The following is a 22,858-nucleotide window of genomic DNA, read 5'->3' on the forward strand; positions in this document are numbered from 1 at the left end:
TATGTAGATATTCACATTTCAAAGTGTGTATATGTATGTGTCTTTTTGGTGCACAAATATATAAAATCAAATATAATACAGCCACAAATAGATGGTTAAAAATAAAATTCCCTTTAAATTTGTTTATGTTTTATCTTTTTTATTCTGCTTAACTAAATGTAACTATAGAAAGCATATAATAGGAAACGTGCACCATCTTAAGTGTAAAGCAGAGTTAATAATCAAATCTCCACTGTGATATCATCTAGTATAAAATATATCAAAGTTAATATTTGAGACACAAAAAATATCAGTATAAGAAATTTAAGCGGGGCAATAGGGCCTGATTCTGTATTCTTTACATAGTCCAAGTCATACTGAATCCAAATGAGGTTGTAAATATGCACATGATGTATGATTGAGTCCATAAAGATCATAAAAGCATACTTGATCCAAGGCTTTCATGTTTGCACATCCATTAATTGTTAATTATTAGGGGTACATATCAAAGTACAGCACAGCAGGTGCATTCACAAAGCTCTTATTTGTAATGAGATAATTGCTTGTACTGTACCTCCACCACACAGCTTTGGAAATAAACCCCTTGAAGTCAGTACAATAACACAAAATGAATTATTTAGAAAAAAGTGCTCTTTTCTGTATAGATAATGGCTTGTTATTCTGATGCTACAGACTGAACTAAAACTGAGCAATGCACTGCACATAATGAAAACAAAGGGATAATTTAATAACTGGAAGATTTGCTTATTGGGTTTTGAGGGGTCGAGGGTTGGGTAGAGAGTGGAATTTAAATAATGGCAAAGTATAGATGAGCTACATTCCAAAGTGATTTTTTTATATAGTTTGGGGAAACCATCTGCAAATTTTCACGAGTAAAAGGAGGGCATAGAGAATCACAAAGCAATCTGCAACATGTTAAGTTCATCTGAATATTTAAGTCACTTCAGCTCAAAATGAATCACTCTTCATAATACAATTTGTTGAAATGCCTTTTTGGTTTTTAAAACATTTTCTCCTCTTCAATTATTTATAGCTAAATCTGGACACTGGAAGCCACTATGATTTTTCCATAAGACAGAATGGGACAAATTCTGCAAAATCTTACAGCTCATTGACTTCAGTTACTTAGGCTGTGTCGGTAAGTCAGAGCAGACTTGAAATGAGAGTGAATTAGCTAAATAAATGCAATTACAAACAGTGTCAATGATTTTTTGTTCATGGTAAAAATACCATAACCAATGTGGAATGATGTGCAACAATTTTTTCATAATAAAAACAAGAATTTACTAGGAAATCTTTATGATTATATGCAAACATTATTCTATAGTCAGAATATAGTGCCAAATTCTACTACCCATAAGGATCCCAGATGAATAGCATCATGCTCCACAAGTAGCGTCATTGAAGAATTGAAGTAATTGGTACTATTTGAATAAAACCTTATTGCATAAGAAGTCCCAGTGATTTCAGTTCTTTAACTGACTTCAGTGGGATGACCTGTGGAATAGTGTATTATTATTCATCCTTAAGTAAGGGCATCAGAATCAGGCCATTATAATTTATCCAGTAATACAGCAGATGAAACCACTGCCCTCTACTCACACCCAAAGGAACAATTTAGCCTTTGAGTTTTCTTCCCTCCTGTTCCCCTCCTATGAGTTTTTCTCATGGGTGGGGAGAGCCGGGCTTTATGTATTTTGCATAGATTAAGTGCCTCATACTGCTCCCATTGAAGTCCATGGCAAAACTCCAAAGTAGAACTGGACCCCAGAGTAGACTTCCCTTGAAACATGAGAGGATATCACTGTAAGATAGTGGCAAACTGGGAACTCCACTATATTTTTTTGAAATTACATGCAAATCAAGTTGGATCTGTAAAACACAGTAGGTTTTCAAGAAAGTTCTCTGTATCTCCCTGAGGATAAAACAATAGACTCTTGAAACAACGTGCACAGCCTTCATGATGAAGATACAGTCTACCATGCTCTACAGCAACATTCCATTCACCAAATAAACTGGTGCTGGTTCTGAATACCAGAATGAATAGTAACCATTAGCCCAATACAAAAAACCCTAGTACTTATTAAATTCACTAAACCCAATGATTCAATTCTTTATTGTGAGAAAGCAAAACTAAATTATATCAAAATCTAAAACATCATTAATCTTACAGGCAAAGAGTGATATAATAGAAGTATTCTGGGTTGCAGGAGAGGGAAGAAGATATTCAAATGAAATCTGATTAAAATCAGTCTAATATCCTGTATAGTGTATTCATTCATGGGAACAATCACATCATTCAACAAGCTATGCAGTCTGGCTCATCAGTCCTCAGAATGAGCTACCATTGAGACCAAATCATCCATCACCTCTAAGAAGGGTGACCCCTCCAGGTCAGTTTTGAAAACAATAGTGAATCTGTCAAGGAAGAAGAATGAAGTAGCAGTTGGTATTATACCTGATGTATGACTGGAAAAAAAATGGTTTCTAGTATTGGCAGATCTTTTGTATTTAGGAGTACAGCATAGTCACACAAGTACACTGTTAGAAAGTTACATTATAAACAAACACCTTATTTCTACCACAACACAAAAGGAAGTACAACAAATGTTTAAACAACAAGAATTTCTATTTCCCTAGAGAGTTCAAGTTCTACTAAATGCCTTTCCATTGTTTATAATATGGCATGACCACATTAACCTGCAAGTAAGACATAAACTCCAGTAACATTGCACTTCTGTCAGAAATGTAATTATGTTTCTATATCATATACATTGTGTCATAACAGCATATACCCATATTTACACATACAGATAAACAGATCTTAATTTTAACTTTTAAAATAGGAATTTTCATTCCTATTAGGAAATAAGTTAGGAATATGTAGAAGATGTTATAAAAATCATTAAGTATATTTTGCTAGTTCATACTTTGCCACACGTTACTACCAGAAAAGTGTAATGGTCTATTCATTTTTATATTTTGTTTTAGAATAACTAAGATTTTTAGTATCAAAGGGGTAGCTGTGTTAGTCTGGATCTGTAAAAGCAGCAAAGAATCCTGTGGCACCTTATAGACTAACAGACATTTTGGAGCATGAGCTTTTGTGGGTGAATATGCATCTGACGAAGTGGGTATTCACCCAGGAAAGCTCATGCTCCAAAACGTCTGTTAGTCTATAAGGTGCCACAGGATTCTTTGCTGCTTTTAAGATTTTTTAGAATTAACATTTTAAAATTAAAATTTGAATAGTGCCTATCAAAAGTTAAAAATATTTCAGTTGTTATAAAGACATTCTTAATTAAAGGTCAGTTGCACCCATCAAATTTACAATTCAACCACTTCCAATAAGCTTTTTGGAAAGGGAATTCAAATTAGTTTTTTCATTTGTCAAATCAAAACAATTACAGTATGAGGAGTTCAACTACAGTGAAATTGATTGCACCGTTAGCACATGACACTGATCTTTGTTTATAAAGATTTAATGTGTCAGAAGCAGCACCACCTATTGGATGAAAAATGTAGGTTAATATCTACTTTAACAAGAGAGCTGTACTATAAAACTGGTTCTGTGGACAGATGACAATGACTGAAGACCTTATTTTCACATAAGTATGCGAAACTTAACCAATATTTTGCAGTGTTTTGGCAGGAGCTAACAACATCACAACACACATAATACACAATATAAAATTTCATGATTTAAAAACGTTTTTATTTTAATATATATGACAAAGTGCTTAAGACAACACTTATAATAATATAAGTTAACTATTCCTTTAATATCTGCATTCGAATGATAGAAGGGAAATTGCAGGATTCTCATGATGCACTCTGCACGAATCTGAATGTGTTTAAAATTAATTTAGTTATGTAAGGGGTCCTGCTAAAATCAGAATACCAATACTGTGTGCAGTAAGGGTGAAACGTTAATATATGGACTAATGTATTTTTGCCTTTAAAGACATCAGTATCTTACTCATTTTAGAGCAATGACTGACTTAATCAGCTATTGGCTAACTGTCTTCTTTTTAGACTGAGATTTGGCACCATTCATTGATACTCTTAAAAATGTTAATTGCCTAAACAGGCTGCTAGCTAAAATAAAATCCAACATCTAATGTACTGTACAAGCAAGTTGATGCTTGTTGCCTATATTGCCTTGAATTGTAGATTTCTCTCTCTCTCTCTCTCTCTCTCTCTCTCTCTCTCATTTCATATGTGATAAATTTTCATGTGAGTGCATCCTGTCGGGCTGTGGGAGTGAATGGCTGGAACGCAGTCTCCTCAGAAGAGGCTGATCCTGACTCCTTGGCTAACGGCAATGCAAACAGCCCTTTACCTAATGCTTTGGTGTTAAATGCCACTTTTCAGGCCAGGGCGTGGGTGGGATTGTGAGCGAGCCCAGCCAGAGCAGCCTTTCTCTGCTGGTGGGGGCATGCCATGGAGCCCAGCAGCAGCAGCAGGAGGGAGGCTAAGGTGAGGAGCGAGAGAAGAAACATTCCCGTCCATGATGCTGACAGCATGTTTCCGTGGTGTGAAAGTAAAGGAGGCTCTGGTCGGGAATGGCACTAGCCAGAGCACAGCCAGGGCTCCCAGAGGCGCAAAGTTGGTTTTAAACCCCCCTATTATTAATACATGCAAATCTCACTCACCCGCTCGGAGGACGCAGAGGAGTTGGATGCAAGCAAGCAAGCGCCCTAGAATTAGCATTTCCAGATCGTCTTGTTCCCCTTCGCTCTGTGTCCCCAAGCAGCTGCACCTCGCCTCACTGGGGGAATGGCTTGTGATTCTCCAGCCTCGCCTTTTAAACGCTTCCCAGTCGCGGAGGAGGAGGAGAAGGAGGGGGTGGGGGAACGGGGCTTAATGCCTGGCGGGGGAAGCTAGCAGGGCCAGACTCGGTGCTGCATCTCTGGGACTTTCGCTCGCGCTCTCCAGCCTGCTGCTCCCCGTCACCCGGCAGCGGCGGAGCTGCCTGATGTGCGCGGGGCAGAGAGGGCGAGAGAAGGCGCGAGCCCGCCCGCTCCAGCGTGTCAGGGCGGGGGCGCGCGCCCGGCAGTGTAAAGACAGCTGGGGGAGGCCGCGAGTGTGTGGGTCTCTCTCCTGCTGCACGTCTGCGGGATGGGGATTTGCCCCTTCAGGCCAGGGGCAAGTTCGTCGCGAGCCAAAGCAGCGTCCGGGTGTCTGACTTGGCAGGGGCAGGAAGGGTTAGCGCCATTCTAAAAATGCACCAGAAGAGCCTTGCAAGCTCTGCTGACTTCAGCTGGGCTGCACACCCCAGAAAGGGGCGCCTAGGTCACCCTTGCACTGCAGCCACCTGCCCAGCAGCTAGTTTAACAACTCTGAAACCCTGCCACTTGTGCTTAATATGTGCGGGGCTTGTTAAGCCTGAGCCCCGGCACCTCTAGGCTTGGCAGTTCATAGCCCTGGCCTCTCTGGGCTTGTAGCATCAGTTGTGAAAGTAAAATAATTGTCTGAACCCAGTCACCTCTTTCATTCCAAATTAAGCACTACCTATCACCCACACTTGTAGGGATCCTGCAGGCATTCCCTGGTGTATATAATAGTGTGACTAAGCCCAGTGGTTTCAATGTAAGCACTATAGTGCTGTATACTATTGCCTATTACTTATATAGCCCTTTCAATCAGCAGATCCCAAAGCACTACCTAATCTTTAAGGTGTTTATCCTCCACCCCACTCTTCTGAAGCAGGGTAGTGTTGGTATTCCCATTTTACACATGGGGAACTGTGGCACTGAAAGGCTAAATGATTTGCCCAAGCTCACACATGAAGGTCGTGAACCCCATCTCCCATGTCCTAGGCCAGCACACCAACCCCTGCATCATCCTTCCTCTCTGCTCTGTGACAGGAAGCATAGAAGAATACTGGATTAATTTGAAACTGTGTGTGGTGGTGGTGGTGAAGAGATGGAGGTAGCAGAATAAAATGAACTATGATAACATGATCAGAATATCAGAATTAGCATTATTTCCCTTGTAAAATGAACCACAGAATCTTTAATGACCACTTGTTGCAATGTTTGGTAAGGAAATTGAAGAAGGCTAGGCAGTATGTGATTTTGGTGCTGTATTGATAAGTCAACCAGTATGTGTCAGTTTCTCCTCAGGAAAGGGGTGATGGACTCCCTTAGGCCAGTTTTCTGGACTGCCTGAAAGATGATCTTCTGATTCAGCAACTTCACTGACATTAGGAGCAAGGGATTAAGACCGTGGAACAAAAATGCTAACATTCTGTGTTTCAGCATTTATATGAAATCAACATCATATGCTAAAAGTCTGTAATGAAGCAGAAATATATCAATAGCACTGATTTTAGGATGAAAGGACAATTCTGGGATTTTGAATGCCTATATCCACCAATTAGCCACACAACAAAAAAATGTTCAAAGAGCTTAGGCCGTTGCATCTATGATGCGTTGGTTTGCAAAACACAGTATTTTGTAATAAAGTGCTGAAAAAATCCTGCTTAGAAAATGGATTAACAGTCCTGTCCTTAATATTATTAAAGAGTCCATATGATACCCCACTCTATACCAAATCCCAAGGAGTGGAAGGTAATAACAGTCTGAATTATTTTTAATACAGTTTTGTGTTTGCAATACTATTCCCATCTGAGCTAAACCATTCACTCTGTTTGTATGTGATGTGACTTTTAATGGCTGGAGATACTGAAGTGTAATTTCACTTCATGCTTTATAGTTACTTTATTCTGTTGGAGCTTTGTTATTCCTCATGTACTGGTAGCATATTCTTCTGTCTACTTCACAAAAAAGAAAGAAAAAACTCTTGTGTCAGCTTTTCATTTCACATTTCTGGCTGCTGACAGTTCAAGTACCTGACCGGGCAGTTATGAGATGTCTTGAAACAAAGCAAATTGGAAAGTTCTGAGAAAACAAAAGCAATACAAGGAATTGTCATTAATATTTAGGAATGTAGGAAGTCGACTGTGTTAAATGGCAAACTGCTGACATGTCTTATTGTGCAAGTTCAGTATCTTCCACTATGTTATATGATGTACATAGGAATGGAGGCTGGTTAATTAGTGGAAGTAGAATGACAGTCTTGTTAACACAGTATTGTTGTAGCCAGGAGGATATTAGAGACACAAGGTGGGCTAGTCCAATAAAAGATATTTCCACACCCACCCAGTCTTGCTAATAGAATACAATTTATCACATGAACAATAAAGTTTTACGTATTAAGCTTTCGCATCAAATGATGATATTTCAAGATATTCCTGGGGGGAAATGTTTTCCCTGTTACCCTTCAAGATTCATATTCTGACAGCTGCCAGATATAATGGTCCCCAGATGTGCATGCATACATGTTGCAAAAGCAGTGTTAATGTTAATGTGTATTGTGGCCAAGATCAGCCTCACCCTCCACACACAACATTACTGTACAATTCATACTCAGAGAAGGAATAATAAGCACTTGTACAATACTATACATCTTCACAAGCATGTATATTAACATGTTAAGGAATAATCTGTGAAGAGGCCTGTGCTTAAAGGCCACTGCAGGGTCAGAACGCATATACTCCAACACTCCAGATCAGATTCTTCATTGGCTTACATCTTGTCTAGTAATTTTAATTCAGCCAAAAAGAAGGTCATATCTAGGAAAAAAGAATGTAGGCTGTACCTATAGAATGGGGAACTGCAGCTTGGAAAACAGGCTCTCCATAAGGAACTTAAGGATCATGTGACCAACAGCCTTTGAGCTCTTAGTATAGTCCTTGGAGATATAAATAGGGGAATATCAACCAAGAGGTGAGAAGTGGTTTTACCCTTGTATACAGCAACTGGTATCCGCACTACTGGAAAACTGTACACTTTAAAAAGAGATATTGAAAAATTAGAGAGGGTTCAAAAAAGAGATATACAAGAATCCGGAAAATATGTCTTGCAATGAGAGATACAATCAGGAACTCAATCCATGTAGTTTATCAAAGAGAAGATTAAGAGATTACTTGATCACAGTATGTAAGTGTCACTGTCTCTGGATAAACTGCCCCTTTCAAGACTCTTATCCAGGCCCTTAAGTGTACTCCTTTCAAGTGACAAGCCTGTGCCTCCACCCTTCTTTGGGGTGGGATCCCATGAGCCAACAGCACTTCAGCAAAGCCTCTGGTTTATACCCCAGGTGTCCAACCATGCTATCCAGCAGGCCCAATGGGCCTGGCACCTGCAGGAGATTCCTGTGAGATAGTAGCAGTATACACTGGCACAGAGACAGCTTCTTCAAAATAAAGTATGGTTTATTAGCCAAAAGGTTCACAGCACTCAGCCTTGGTCTATATTACAAGGTTGGGTCAAATTTAGTCACATTAGGTCGATTTTATAAGCAATGCATCTACACAACCAACACCGTTCCGACAACCTAAAGGGGTCTTAAAATCGACTGCTGTACTTTCCCCAGTAAGGGGAGTAGCACTAAAATTGACCTTGCTGGGTTGAATTTGGGGTTGTGCAGACGCAATTTGACAGAATTGGCCTCCAAGAGCTATCCCAGAGTGCTCCAATGTGACTGCTCTGGACAGCACTTTCAACTCCAATGCACTAGCCAGGTACACAGGAAAAGCCCTGGAAAATTTTGAATTTCATTTCCTGTTTGGTCAGCGTGGCGAGCTCAGCAGAACAGGTGACCATTCAGTCCCAGAATCACAAATGAGCTCCAGCATGGACCAAACGGGAGACACTGGATCTGATTGCTGTATGGGGAGAAGAATCTGTGCAGGCCGAACTCCAATCAAGAAGAAGAAATGCTAATATATATGCCGAAATCGCACAGGGCATGGTGGAGAGAGCCTACAACAGGAACACACAGCAGCGCTGCTTGAAAGTTAAGGAGTTCAGGCAAGCCTACCAAAAGACAAAGGAGGCAAACGGTTGCTCCGGGTCAGAGCCCCATACATGCCGCTTCTATGACCAGCTACATGGCATTTTAGGGGGTGACCCTACCACTACCCCACCATTGTCCAGGGACACCTGCAAGGGGGGAGTCTCACGCAACGTGGAGTAGGATTTGTGGATGAGGAAGAGGAGGAGGAGAATGCACAGCAGGCAACCGGAGAATCTGTTCTCCCTGGCAGCCAGGACCTTTTCATCACCCTGGAGCCCGGACCTTGAAGCCAGAGAAGGCACCTCTGGTGAGTGCACATTTGTAACTACAGTACAGGGTTTAAAAGCAATAGTATTTAATGTATGATTTTCTCTGAAGAATTGGGATGCATTTTCGGCCAGTACAGCTACTGGAAAAGTCTGTTAACATGTCTGGGGAAGGAGCAGGAATCCTCCAGGACCATCTCCATGAAGCTGTCCTGGAGGCATTCTGAAAGCCTTTGCAGAAGGTTTCTTGGGAGGGCTGCCTTATTTCGTCCTCCACGTCGTTTACCATGCCAAGCCAGTAGCAAGTAGTCTGGAATCACTGCAGCACAAAGCATGGCAGCGAATGGTCCTAGGTTTTGATCATATCCCAGCAACATTCAGTTTTTATCTTTCTATGTTAGCCTCAGGAGAGTGATATCATTCATGGTCACCTAGTTGAAATAAGGGAATTTTTGTAAGGGAACGGTAAAAGGACCCTATTCATGCTGGCCTGTTTGCGTTTGGCTAAAAGGGATCATCCCTGAGAATAGCCACACATGGGAGTGGAGGGAAAGGTGTGCTGCACATCCACCCTAAAACCACAGCCCCTCCTTTTAAATGGCAAACCCAACCAGAATTGCTTGCTGTGGGAAAGGAGGGCATTGCAGTTTGAAACCATTCCCACATGTTATGAAGGCGGAAGAAGCCAACCTTGCGTACCCTTTGGCTTACCATGGCTGCCTGGAAACTGAATTCTATTGCCCAGCTATGTGTGATGTGTCACCATACCAGCAGGCGCTCAATATAAAAGGCAAAATGTGACTTTGTACCTAAAGCACATGTGCTGTCTGCTGTGAATTGCTTGATTCACTGTGAAAGAGTCTCCCTTTTGTTCTCAGAAATGTATCATCTTAAATATTACTCTCCCTTTTTATCCCCCTGCAGGTGCAAATGTTTCTATGTTCTCCCTATCATCTCCATTCCTGAGGTTATCGCAGATTAGAAGGTGAAAAAAACACACTTGCAATGACATGTTCTCTGAGCTCATGCAGTCCTCCTGCACTGATAGGGCACAGCTGAATGCATGGAGGCAATCAGTGAAAGAGGCCAGGAAAGCATTAAGTGAGCGCAATCAGAAGATGCAGAAGGAGATGCTGAGTCTAATGGAGGAGCAAACAGACATGATCAGGCATGTGGTGGAGCTGCAGGAAAGGCAACAAGAGCACAGATTGCCGCTGCATCCACTGTATAATCTCCTGCCCTCCTCCCCAAGTTCCATATCCTCCTCACCCAGACACCCAAGAATGCAGGGGGAGAGGCTCCGGCCACCCAGTTACTCCATTCCAGAGGATGGCCCAAGCAACAGAAGGCTGTCGTTCAAACAGTTTTGATTTGTAGTGTGGCTACAGTAAGCAATGTGGCCTTGTCCTTCCCTCGTCCCCGCCTCCCACACCCCACCTGGGCTACCCTGTCATTTATCTCACTTTTTTAAAATTAATAAAGAAAGAACGCATGGTTTCAAAACAATAGTGATTTTATTTCCTTTGCCAGCTGTGATCGAAGGTGGGAGGGTGGTTAGCTTGCAGGGAATTAAAATCAACAAAGGGAGAGGGTTTGCATCAAGGAGAAACACACACAACTGTCACACCATAGCCTGGCCAATCATGAAACTGGTTTTCAAAGCCTTTCTGATGTGCTGCGCGCCAAGCTGTGCTCTTCTAATTGCCTTGGTGTCTGGCTGCTCAAAATCGGCCACAAGGCGATTTGCCTGAACCTCCCACGCTGCCATAAATGTCTCCCCGTTACTCTCACAGATATTATGGAGCACGCAACAAGCAGCAATGACAATAGGAATATTGGTTGGCTGAGGTCTAACCTAGTCAGCAAACAGCACCATCGAGCTTTTAAACATCCAAAGGCACATTCTACCACCATTCTGCACTTGCTCAGCCTATAGTTGAACTACTCCTTACTACTGTCCAGGCTGCCTGTGTACAGCTTCATAAGCCATGGGAACAAGGGGTAGGCTGGGTCCCCAAGGATAACTATTGATATTTCAACATCCCCAACGGTAATTTTCTGGCCTGGGAAGTAAGTCCCTTCTTGCAGCTGCTCAAACAGCCCAGAGTTCCTAAAGATGTGAGCGTCATGCATCTTTACCGGCCATCCCATGTTGATGTCGGTGAAACGTCCCTTGTGACCCACCAGTGCTTGCAGCACCATTGAGAAGTACCCCTTGCGGTTTACACACTGGTTGGCAAGGTGTTCCGGTGCCAAGACAGGGATATGCATTCCACCTATCACCCCACCACAGTTAGGGAACCCCATTGCAGCAAAGCCATCCACTATGACCTGCACATTTCCCAGAGTCACTACCCTTGTTAACAGAAGGTCAGCCATTGCATTGGCTACTTAGATCACAGCAGCCCCCCACAGCAGATTTGCCTACTCCAAATTGATTCCCGATTGACTGGTAGCAGTCAGGCATTGCAAGCTTCCACAGAGCTATCACCACTCGCTTCTCAACCGTCAGGGCAGCTCTCATCTTGGTATTCCTGTGCTTCAGGGCAGGGGAAAGCAACTCACAAAGTTCCAGTAAAGTAGCCTTACATATGCAAAAGTTTTGCAGCCACTGGAAATTATCCTATATCTGCAACATTATACGGTTCCACCAGTCTGTGACTTGTTTGCCAGGCCCAGAATCAACATTCCACTGTATCAACCTGCCCCACTGCCGCCATGATGTCCCAATTGCCACATCCTGTGCTTTCAGGAACATCCTAGCCAGGTTCTACACATACTGCAGGATAGTGCACGAGGTGTTTACAATGCTCACAACAGCAGCACTGAGCTGAGCGGGCTCCATGCTTGCTGTGCTATGGTGTCTGCATGGGTAACCCAGGAAAAAAGGTGCGAAACAACTGTCTGCTGTTGCTTTCATGAAGGGAGGGAGGGGAAACTGATGACATGTACTCAAAACCACCTGCGACAATGTTTTTGCCCCATCAGGCATTGGGAGCTTAACCCAGAATTTCAATGGGCAGTGAAGACTGTGGTTACTGTGGGATAGCTACCCATAGTGGACCACTCTGTGAGTCGATGCTAGCCATGGTACTGAGGATGCACTCCGCCGACTTAATGTGCTTAGTGAGGACATACACAATTGACTGTATAAAATCGCTTTCTAAATATTGACTTCTATAAAATCGACCTAATTTCGTAGTGTAGACATACCCTCAGAGAAGTGTTTTACCTATGGTTGGCATTCCCCTCCAGCCCCTGGGAAGACATGATTAGCCTTGGTGCCCCAGTTCTCTTTGGAACCAAGTTATAGCCTGCTTGCTGCAGACCCTGATTTCATCCATCTGTGTCAGCTTGCCACAGCTAACAACCCACACAGACACACTTTCTGTAGGGCAGAGCTTTTAATTAACAATGTCTTTTGATCTCCAGGTTCTCAGCCTTGGAAAAACCACCATGGAACCAGGCTTGGGGCTGAAGAGTCTCCTCATAACTGTTATTTACCTGATATTGTGTTTCTGCATTTGTTGGGACACTCCTCATCTAGGTCATAGTGGTTGTCTTTCCTGCTTGGTTCCCCTAATAGCCCACTTTTGAACTAACTCCACGGCAAGTAACTCATCTGTGACATTACACCCCATATTCTTCATAGAAATATTGTTATGATATGAATATGGCATACTTATGATATGTTTCATGCAAGATGGGTCACGTGAGGTATCATTGGAAAGGTTATGATTTACTGAATGTGATTATCCAATTCGTATGCATGTATCATTCCTGTACCTGAAGTTAGGAATATTGACTATATAACAATTACAACTGTTTGTGTACTTGGGGAATGCCCACCAGCTAGTAGGCAATCAGCCTGGATGGACCATTAGAAAGGAAAACAGAACTTTGAAGATACTAATCTCTCTCCTTCCTGAGATGCTGTTTTGTTGCTACAAGGTCCCATCTTGAACTGATATTTTTCAAATGCAAGGGAGTGGGCTAGGAAGCAAAAGATTCCCGCCACATGTAAAGCCTATTTAAGGCTGGGAGAGAGTTAATCTTGGCTCTTCTCAACTGCTTCCCCATCCAAGAAGGAAGACTGCTGAAAACACATGAAGAAAGAATGGAACTAAGCTGTGGGAGGTGGAGTCTGAGCCCAGGCAAGACAGATAAGCCTGTAAAATGAATCCCTGGAGATTTAAGATACAATCAGCGCAGTTTACCTTCAAGAAACTCCACAACCTGCTTGAAACAGCATTTAGGGTGAGAAATTATTATTTGTAGCTAGTATTCCTTAGTGTATTAAGCTTAGTTTGTGTGTTTTGTTTCATTTGCTCAGTAATCTATTTTGTTCTGTTTGCTATCGCTTACAATCACTTAAAATGTACCGTTAGTAGTTAATAAACTTGTTTTTTGTTTATTCCAAAACCCAGTTTGTGCAATTCAAAACTTGGAAGGGAGGGTGGGAAGCTGTGCATATCTTCCTTCACATTGAGGGACGAGGCAAATTTCATGAGTTTATGCTGTGTAAATCTCTATATATCACAAGACAATATAATTTTGGGTTTAAACTCTAGAGCAGTGGTTCTCAAATTGGAGGTTAGGACCAGTGATGAGCTGCCAAAATCTTAACAACCAGTTCCCTATAAAAAGTTCTGATTTAAAGGTGGGGAAAGCGAGGGAGGGGCCAGGGTTGGGGGAGACATACTCGTGGGGTCAGGGGCCCCTGCAGGGCTTGGGGCAAATTGCTCCCCCCAGCGGCCCTGGAGCTCGCAGCCCCTTCCCCCTCTTACCTTGCCTGCAGCTCAAAGCAGCAGGATGACTCAGGAGCTCAGCTGAGCTGCTCAGCTGCTGGCCACGCTGCAGCTTTGCGAGATGGGGGAGAGTGGGGAACGGGCTGGGGGGAGACATCCTTGTGGGGCCAGGGGCCCAGGGCAAATTGTCCCACTTGCTGCCCCCCCCACGGCCCCAGAGCTCGCAGCCCTCCTCCCACTTACTTTGCCGGCAGCCCAGAGCTCAGCTGAGCTGCCCAGCTGCTGGCCATGCTGCGGCTCTGCAGAGTGGGGAAAGCAGGGGAGGGTCCGGGGGAGACATCCTCATGGGGCTGGGGGCCCCTGCAGGGCCTGGGCCAATGCCCCACTTGCCCCCTCCCCTCTGGCCAGCCCTGGAGCTTGCAGCAGCCCCCGCACCTTGCCAGGCCACTCAAAAAATGGCAGCAAGACAACTCCCAAGCTCAGCTGAGCTGCCCCGCTGGTGCCGGCGGCTGGCCATGCTGCAGCTGGGGGGAAGTGGGGGAGGGGCTGGGGGAGGATCAACCTCCCCAGCTGGGAATCCTGGGAGCAACAGGATGGTCCGGCCCAAAAACAGGAGTTCTTTGCCCACCCCCTGGCCCTTTAACAACCGGTTCTCCACGGAGGTCTAATTTTAGCAACCGGTTCTTCGGAACCGGTGGAAACCGGCTCTGGCTCACCACTGGTTGGGACTACTCAGGGGGTTGTGTCATTCTTACATAGGGGGTCAAGAGCTGTTAGCCTCCACCCCAAATCCCACTTGCCTCTAGCATTTATAAGGGTGTTAAATATACTAAAAAGTGTTTTTAATGTATAAGGGGGGTGACACTCAGAGGCTTGCTGTGTGAAAGGGGTCACTAGTACAAAAGTTTGAGAGCCACTGCTCTACAGGGCGTGTGCGCCAGAGTGCTGGGCAATTCCCGAGCTGAGCCTTCTCACACAGAACTGATCGCAGACTCTGAGAGATTCTACAGCTGGATGTGTGTCTACCTGTATGTGTTGAAAGGGGGCTTGAGAGCCTGATACAGCAGCACAGAGTGGGGGGGGGGGGGGAACCCAGGCTGGTGGGACAGGCGGGCTCAGTGGGACTCCAGCACATCAGGGGGCACCTTGGAAGGGGGGGGGGTCTAACCTGCCACACCATCATAAACAAAGAGTCATGTACAATATTAAAAAAAATAATGCAAATATTACCCAGTGCCTACAATAAGTATCTACATGGAGACAACATCTGGTACTGGAAGGCTCATTGGTTCAACAGTTAAAATTTTGCTAGCTTTAACTTCCAATTGACAATAAGGTACAAACTTTTATCAGTGAAATTAATTAACCGTTAGAAAAAACTAACAGATGATGTAGCAGATATTTCACCCTTTGAAGTCTTCACATTCAATTTAAAGTCTCCCTAAAAGATATACAGAGCGGACAGGGAGCTGCAGACAGGGGAGTTTGAGAGGGAGTTTGACAGAGGGAAGCTTATGATGGTTAGGAAGACCCGCAACACCTGTGCAAGCACTGCTTCTGCCTCTTTCACCTGCGCCTGTAGCCAGATAGAGCACCTGAGCATGGATGCTTCTACCTAGATCCTGGTGTGGTTTTGCAGAGACTGTAACTTGCAATGTCCACTTACTGATATCCAGGCTAGGGGGGCATCCAATGTGAAAGGTGCCTACTGGTGGAATCTCTCAGGCAGCAGGTGGGAGAGCTACAGGAGGAGGTGGCTAGGTTGAGGAGCATCCGAATCCATGAGCAATTCCTGGACAGTGTCCATGTGGAGACAGCTGAGGTAGCTGTCCCAGTACACAGGACTGCTGACACACCACTGTTGGAGGAGGAGATGGCTCAGGGTGGATACTGGCAGCTGGTTACTTCTGGCAGCGGGCAGTGCTCCATCCCTGCTCCAAACCCTTCCGCCTTGGTAATAGGTAACCATTATGCTCTTCTTGATACAGGAAAGAAGGAATCACCCCCTACAGTAAAGGAGAAGCCTCGTACCCCTAAGGCTCGGAGGTCTGCTGCCACCACTGCGAAAAGGAAACGTAGGGTAGTGGTGGTCAGAGATTCTCTGCTGAGGGGGATGGAGGTGCCCATCTGTCGCTCTGACATTTCATCTCGGGAGGTATGCTGCCTGCCAGGGGCCCTTATCTGAGATATTATAGAGGCATTGTCCAGGATTATCGAGCCCTCTGACTACTACCCCATGCTACTCATCCATGTGGGCATAAATTATACTGCGAGGAGTGACACTGAGTGGATCAAGAGTGACTACAGGGCTCTGGGAGTATGTGTGAAGGAGTTTGGAGCGCAGGTGGTATTCTCTTTGATTCTTCCTGTCAAAGGTAGGGGCCCGGGCAGAGACAGATGCATCATGGAGGTGAATGCCTGGCTGCGAAGATGGTGTTGCCAGGAGGGCTTTGGTTTCCTCGACCACGGGATGCTATTAGAGGAAGGACTGCTAGGCAGAGATGGCGTTCACTTTTCGAGGAGGGGAAAGACCCTATTTGCACACAGACTGGCTAACCTAGTGAGGAAGGCTTTAAACTAGGTTCGACGGGGACAGGTGAGCAAAGCCCACAGGTAAGTGCGGAACATGGAGACCTGGGAGATGGGTCAGAAACAAGAGGGAGCGTGGGCTATAATGGCAGAGAGGAGGGTTAGGGCAAAGCTGGGAGGCAAGATCAAACCAGTATCTTAGATGCCTATATACAAATGCGAAAAGTATGGGTAATAAGCAGGAAGAACTGGAAGTGCTAATAAATAAATGCAACTATGACATTGTTGGCATCACTGAAACTTGGTGGGATAATACACGTGATTGGAATGTTGGTGTGGATGGGTACAGCTTGCTCAGAAAGGATAGACGGGGGAAAAGAGAGGAGGTATTGCCTTATATATTAATAATGTACACACTTGGACTGAGGTGGAGATGGACATAGGAGACAGAAGTGTTGAGAGTCGCTGGGTTAGGCTAAAAGGGGTAAAAAACAAGAGTGATGTCGTGCTAGGAGTCTACTACAGGCCACCTAACCAGGTGGAAGAGGTGGCTGAGGTTTTTTTTAAGCAACTAACAAAATCATCCAAAGCCCAAGATTTGGTGGTGATGGGGGACTTCAACTATCCAGATATATGTTGGGAAAATAACACCTCGGGGCACAGACTATCCAATAAGTTCTTGGACTGCATTGCAGACAACTTTTCATTTCAGAAGGTTGAAAAAGCTACTAGGGAGGAAGCTGTTCTAGACTTGATTTTAACAAATAGGGAGGAACTCGTTGAGAATTTGAAAGTAGAAGGAGGCTTGGGTGAAAGTGATCATGAAATCATAGAGTTTGCAATTCTAAGGAAGGGTAGAAGGGAGTACAGCAAAATAGAGACAATGGATTTCAGGAAGGCAGATTTTGGTAAGCTCAGAGAGCTGATAGGTAAGGTCCCATGGGAATCAAGACTGAGGGGAAAAACAACTGAGGAGAGTTGGCAGTTTTTCAAAGGGACACTATTAAGGGCCCAAAAGCAAGCTATTCCACTGGGTAGGAAAGATAGAAAATGTGGCAAAAGACCACCTTGGCTTAACCACGAGATCTTGCATGATCTAAAAAATAAAAAGGAGTTGTATAAAAAATGGAAACTAGGTCAGATTACAAAGGATGAATATAGGCAAACAACACAGGAATACAGGGGCAAGATTAGAAAGGCAAAGGCACAAAATGAGCTCAAACTAGCTATGGGAATAAAGGGAAACAAGAAGACTTTTTATCAATACATTAGAAGCAAGAGGAAGACCAAGGACAGGGTAGGCCCACTGCTCAGTGAGGAGGGAGAAACAGTAACAGGAAACTTGGAAATGGCAGAGATGCTTAATGACTTCTTTGTTTTGGTCTTCACTGAGAAGCCTGAAGGAATGTCTAACCTAATGAATGATTATGGGAAGGGGGTAGGTTTAGAAGATAAAATAAAAAAAGAACACTTTAAAAATCACTTAGAAAAGTTAGATGCCTCCAAGTCACCAGGGCCTGATGAAATACATCCTAGAATACTCAAGGAGCTAATAGAGGAGGTATCTCAGCCTCTAGCTATTATCTTTGGAAAATCATGGGAAACAGGAGAGATTCCAGAAGACTGGAAAAGGGCAAATATAGTGCCCATGTAGTGGGCCGGCGTGGCTCCCCTCCTCCCCGGAGAGGGTTGAGCCCTGCCAGAGGCCAGAGTGGGCAGAGCTACAAAGCTCTGAGCCCACCCCTCAAAGGGTCAGGCGGCGATCTGGAACTATAAAAGCCGGCCCTCAGAGCTCAGTCAGGCCCCAGCAGCCGGACAGAACAGACATCCCTCAGGGAGCTCGAGACTGGGAGACTCCAGCGACCCAGGGGAGCCGCCCAGACTGGCCGGAGCTTCCCCGCGCCTGCTACCCGGAGGAGCCGCCAGAGCTTCCCCGTGCCTGCTACCCGGTGGAGCCGCCAGAGCTTCCCCGTGTCTGCTACTCAGAGGAGCCACCGGAGCTTCCCCACACCTGCTACTCGGAGGAGCCGACGGGGCTTCCCCGTGCCTGCTGCTACCTGGAGGAGCCGCCGGTGCTACCCTGGCCCGACTATCCCGAGAAACTCCCGAACCTACCACCCAGCCCCGGTCGCGATAAGTCTATGCTCATGGACCCTTCAGAGGCCGACGTTAGGACCCAGGTGGGTCCCGAGGGGGAATACAGAAGCAGCCCGGGGGCAGCCAACCCCCGTCAGGCTGCAGAGTTGCTGGATCCTATGTCAGTGTGTTGCGGCCAGGATCCCCACTGACTGACCAGCGGAGCGACAGCCGCTTTTAGGGCCCCGGGCTGGGACGCAGTGGAGTGGGAGGGCCTGCGTCCCCCCTGCCACCCCACTCCAGGGTGGCAGACTCCCCCTCTCCCGGGCCTGAGGAGGCTGATAACTGCTACTGTTGCTTAGTCCTGACCCAAGGCCAGAGCTTACTGACTCAGTGTTTGCTGCCCCGCCCTGACCTTGGGCTGGGCCTTAAAACTGCTATTGTTGCTCAGCCCTGACCAAAGGCCTGAGCTTATTGACTCAGCATTTGCTGCCCCGCCCTGACCTAGGGCTGGGCCTTAAACTATTACTGTTGCTCAGCCCTGACCCAGGCCTGAGCTTACTGACTCTGTGTTTGCTCTCCGTCCTGACATAGGGCCCGGCTCCTCGTGGTTGTTACGGCTCAGCCCTGCAGGAGGGCTAAGCCCCTTGCCCGCCAGGTGGACAAATACTGCAAGGACTGCCGGGCTAGCTTCCCGGGCCAACCGGAGTGGAGTGGGCCCTCATGGCTCCCCTCCTCCCCGGAGAGGGTCGAGCCCCGGCACCACTCGTGTACAGCCCATCTATAAAAAGGGAAATCAAAACAACCCAGGAAACTACAGACCAATTAGTTTAACTTCTGTGACAGGGAAGATAATGGAGCAAGTAATTAAGGAAATCATCTGCAAACACTTGGAAGGTGGTAGGGTGATAGGGAATTGCCAGCATGGATTTGTAAAGAACAAATCGTGTCAAACCAATCTGATAGCGTTCTTTGATAGGATAACGAGTCTTGTGGATAAGGGAGAAGCGGTGGATGTGGTATACCTAGACTTTAATAAGGCATTTGATACGGTCTTGCATGATATTCTTATCAATAAACTAGGCAAATACAATTTAGATAGGGCTACTATAAGGTGGGTGCATAACTGGCTGGATAACCGTACTCAGGGAGTAGTTATTAATGGTTCCCAATCCTGCTGTAAAGGTATAACAAGTGGGGTTCCACAGGGGTCTGTTTTGGGACCAGCTCTGTTCAATATCGTCATCAACGACTTAGATTTTAGCATAGAAAGTATGCTTATTAAGTTTGCAGACGATACCAAACTGGGAGGGATTGCAACTGCTTTGGAGGACAGGGTCACAATTCAAAATGATCTGGACAAACTGGAGAAATGATCTGAGGCAAACCGGATGAAGTTCAATAAAGACAAATGCAAAGTGCTCCACTTAGGAAGGAACAATCCATTTCACACATTCAGAATGGGAAGAGACTGTCTAGGAAGGAGTATGGCAGAAAGGGATCTAGGGGTCATAGTGGATCACAAGCTAAATATGAGTCAACAGTGTGATACTGTTTCAAAAAAAGCAAACGTGATTCTGGGATGCATTAACAGGTGTGTTGTGAGCAAGACACGAGAAGTCATTCTTCCGCTCTACTCTGCGCTGGTTAGTCCTCAACTGGAGTATTGTGTCCAGTTCTGGGCACCACATTTCAAGAAAGATGTGGAGAAATTGGAGAGGGTCCAGAGAAGAGCAACGAAAATGATTAAAGGTCTTGAGAACATGACCTATGACGGAAGGCTGAAAGAATTGGGTTTATTTAGTTTGGAAAAGCAAAGACTGAGAGGGGACATGATAGCAGTTTTCTGGTATCTAAAAGGGTGTCATAAGGAGGATGGAGAAAACTTGTTCACCTTAGCCTCTAATGATAGAACAAGAAGCAATGGGCTTAAACTGCAGCAAGGGAGATTTAGGATGGACATTAGGAAAAAGTTCCTAACTGTCAGGGTAGTTAAACTCTGGAATAAATTGCCTAGGGAGGTTGTGGAATCTCCATCTCTGGAGATATTTAAGAGTAGGTTAGATATACGTCTATCAGGGATGGTCTAGACAGTATTTGGTCCTGCCATGAGGGCAGGGGACTGGACTCGATGACCTCTCGAGGTCCCTTCCAGTCCTAGAGTCTATGAATCTGTGAATACTCTAGTTCAAACACAAATTATTGGTTTCTATGTCAGCTGGTAGCAAATGACCCAGGAATTACTAGGTGAAGTTCTGCAGCCTGCATTATGCAAAAGGTCAGATAAGATCATAATTGTCTTTTCTAGCTTTAAAAAAAATTGATTAATGTACACACCTGGAAAGAGGATATATAAAATGCCACCATCCTGATAGTTTTATACTCACTTTGCACAGGTATATATGATTACACAAGGCACTAGACCATAGGCCACACTCCTTAACACCCCTTCTGGTTCCTAGTATTTAACAGTTATGAGTGCAGCAGCTTTCTGTAATGTTTAGGAGAGGTCAGAACAAAGGAGGGTCCAATTCTGCACCAGCATTTGGTAAAGGCCATCAGTTTTTAGTTTGTGTCTATGCATAGTGGCAGCCTGAACGGGCTCAAATATTTGCTAGGGAAGTTTGCCAATCAAACTGCTACAATAATTATAATGACCTCAGTTTCAATTGTTGCTGTCTTCTTCTATATAAAATATAAGCCACCACAGCTTGAGACAGGAGTAAGACATGAAGAGACTGAGCTTATGGTTAGCATTTCTCAGATTCCTTTTTTAAGACATGTCTTTTATCGACTTTCATTTACAGTAAAACATATTGTGTTTGTGTTGAACCCCTTTTGTGTCAGAGTTTTTTCCTCCATTTGTCCTCTTTTATCTGCATTAGTATATTTTTGGTGAGGAAATAGGTCCTTTTTGTTCTGTGTTAATATTTCCCCCTATGGCATCCTTTTTAAAAACTTTATATTAAACCCTCCCTTTTTCATTGTTGTATTTGCTTTGTCTAATTTTGAGCCCCTTTTTACCCTCTTGGTTTGATATTGAATATCTTCTTTCTAATCTCTCCTTTTTATCCAATGTTTAGTTAGTTCTTAGTCTAAATGACTCCTTTTTCAGTGTTGAAATTGAAGTTTTTTATTGTTGCAAACCTATTTTTTTTCTGAGTGAGTCATTTTCATGTTCACCTTTCCTTGAGAGTGTTTTGAGTGCTTATATTTTTCAAAATAAAATCAAATTTTGTGTTGTGCTAATCTTTTGCTTCTCTTGTAGTTAACCCTTTCATTTTCAGCACTGTCCCTGATTGTCGTTGAGTCCTTTTTTTGTTTATATAAGGCTTTTCTTTTCTTTCCTGTGTGAAGAACTCTCCTCTTCAACATCTCTTCCAATGAGGCTATAGGATAAGAAACCTTGGTGAAAATTAATTTTTAGTTTCTGATTTTCAGAAAAAATATATTACTTAATATATAAAAATATCTGTGCACAAGCTTTTATGTCCCTATAGTGAAACTTACAATGAATAGAGATATCATCCAGCAACTTAATAAAATAATCAAATCCAGATTCATCATACCCCACATTTAAGTCTAAATATATTTGGTTATAACACCATAATGTATTTTCAGGGGTATCATCATTTGGTGGAAACTTTTAACTGACATTTTTAATTAAGGTATTAAATTGAAAGTATCAATGAACTTTATATCTCCTCCACTTTTGATTCAATATGTTGCTAGAGTTTTATGAACAGTCATAAATTCATTCTGTTACCTCAGTTGACTAGAGTAAAGATAGCTTCAGATTATATGGGATCTCCATTTGTCCTCCATATGAAGTCAGATTATTTTCATAGTTTACTTAGTAATGCTTCTCAACCTAGCTTGGAGTCATTTGTCCCAAGGGATATAAAAAGGGAAACAAAAAATGGTGAGGGAAATCAACACTGAAACTGGACTTTTTTCCTTTTAAAAATACTAGATCCAACTGAATGACTTCTGATAATTACATCCAAAAACGGGTCTTGTAAATTTTCCTCTCTGATAGAAGACAGGATTATAGGTCTTGGTAACAGAGAGTTGTCATCATGTGCTGACAAGAGCTATTAGTTCCCAGAAGAGACAGACACACTATTCTGATACTGTACATTTAGTATGTTAAGTCTCAATAGAAAACATTTAAAAAATTTGGCACAACATTACACAGTTCCAAGGTCAGCACAACTTACATATCACACTGCTCTATTCTGGCAGATGTGTATCTGGATCTGGCTATGGGAAGGATTTCAAATAACCGTATGGTATCTAGCTGATGCCTTTAACAATGTTTCAATTGCCTCTTGACAGATACTCAATCCAGAACAAACTTCTTACCCAATCTTT

At 44.0% G+C, this 22,858-nt stretch overlaps 2 protein-coding genes across 7 annotated transcripts in view; one reads left to right on the forward strand and one right to left on the reverse strand.

The window, feature by feature from the left end:
* Positions 1–4,960, reverse strand: part of PTPRZ1 (protein tyrosine phosphatase receptor type Z1) — a 199,419-nt gene extending 194,459 nt beyond the window's left edge. For all 6 annotated transcript variants that reach the window (XM_050935994.1, XM_050935993.1, XM_050935992.1 and 3 more), the window contains exon 1: positions 4,656–4,960. In XM_050935994.1, coding sequence (XP_050791951.1) covers positions 4,656–4,713 — 58 coding nt within the window. In that variant the 5' untranslated portion in view covers positions 4,714–4,960. The remainder of the gene's footprint in view (positions 1–4,655) is intronic.
* LOC127042848 (uncharacterized) overlaps positions 1–22,858 on the forward strand; it is a 394,053-nt gene that overhangs the window by 269,708 nt on the left and 101,487 nt on the right. The window lies entirely within an intron of this gene.

This window comes from Gopherus flavomarginatus, chromosome 1 (assembly GCF_025201925.1).
Source record: "Gopherus flavomarginatus isolate rGopFla2 chromosome 1, rGopFla2.mat.asm, whole genome shotgun sequence".
NCBI classification, from domain to species: domain Eukaryota; kingdom Metazoa; phylum Chordata; order Testudines; family Testudinidae; genus Gopherus; species Gopherus flavomarginatus.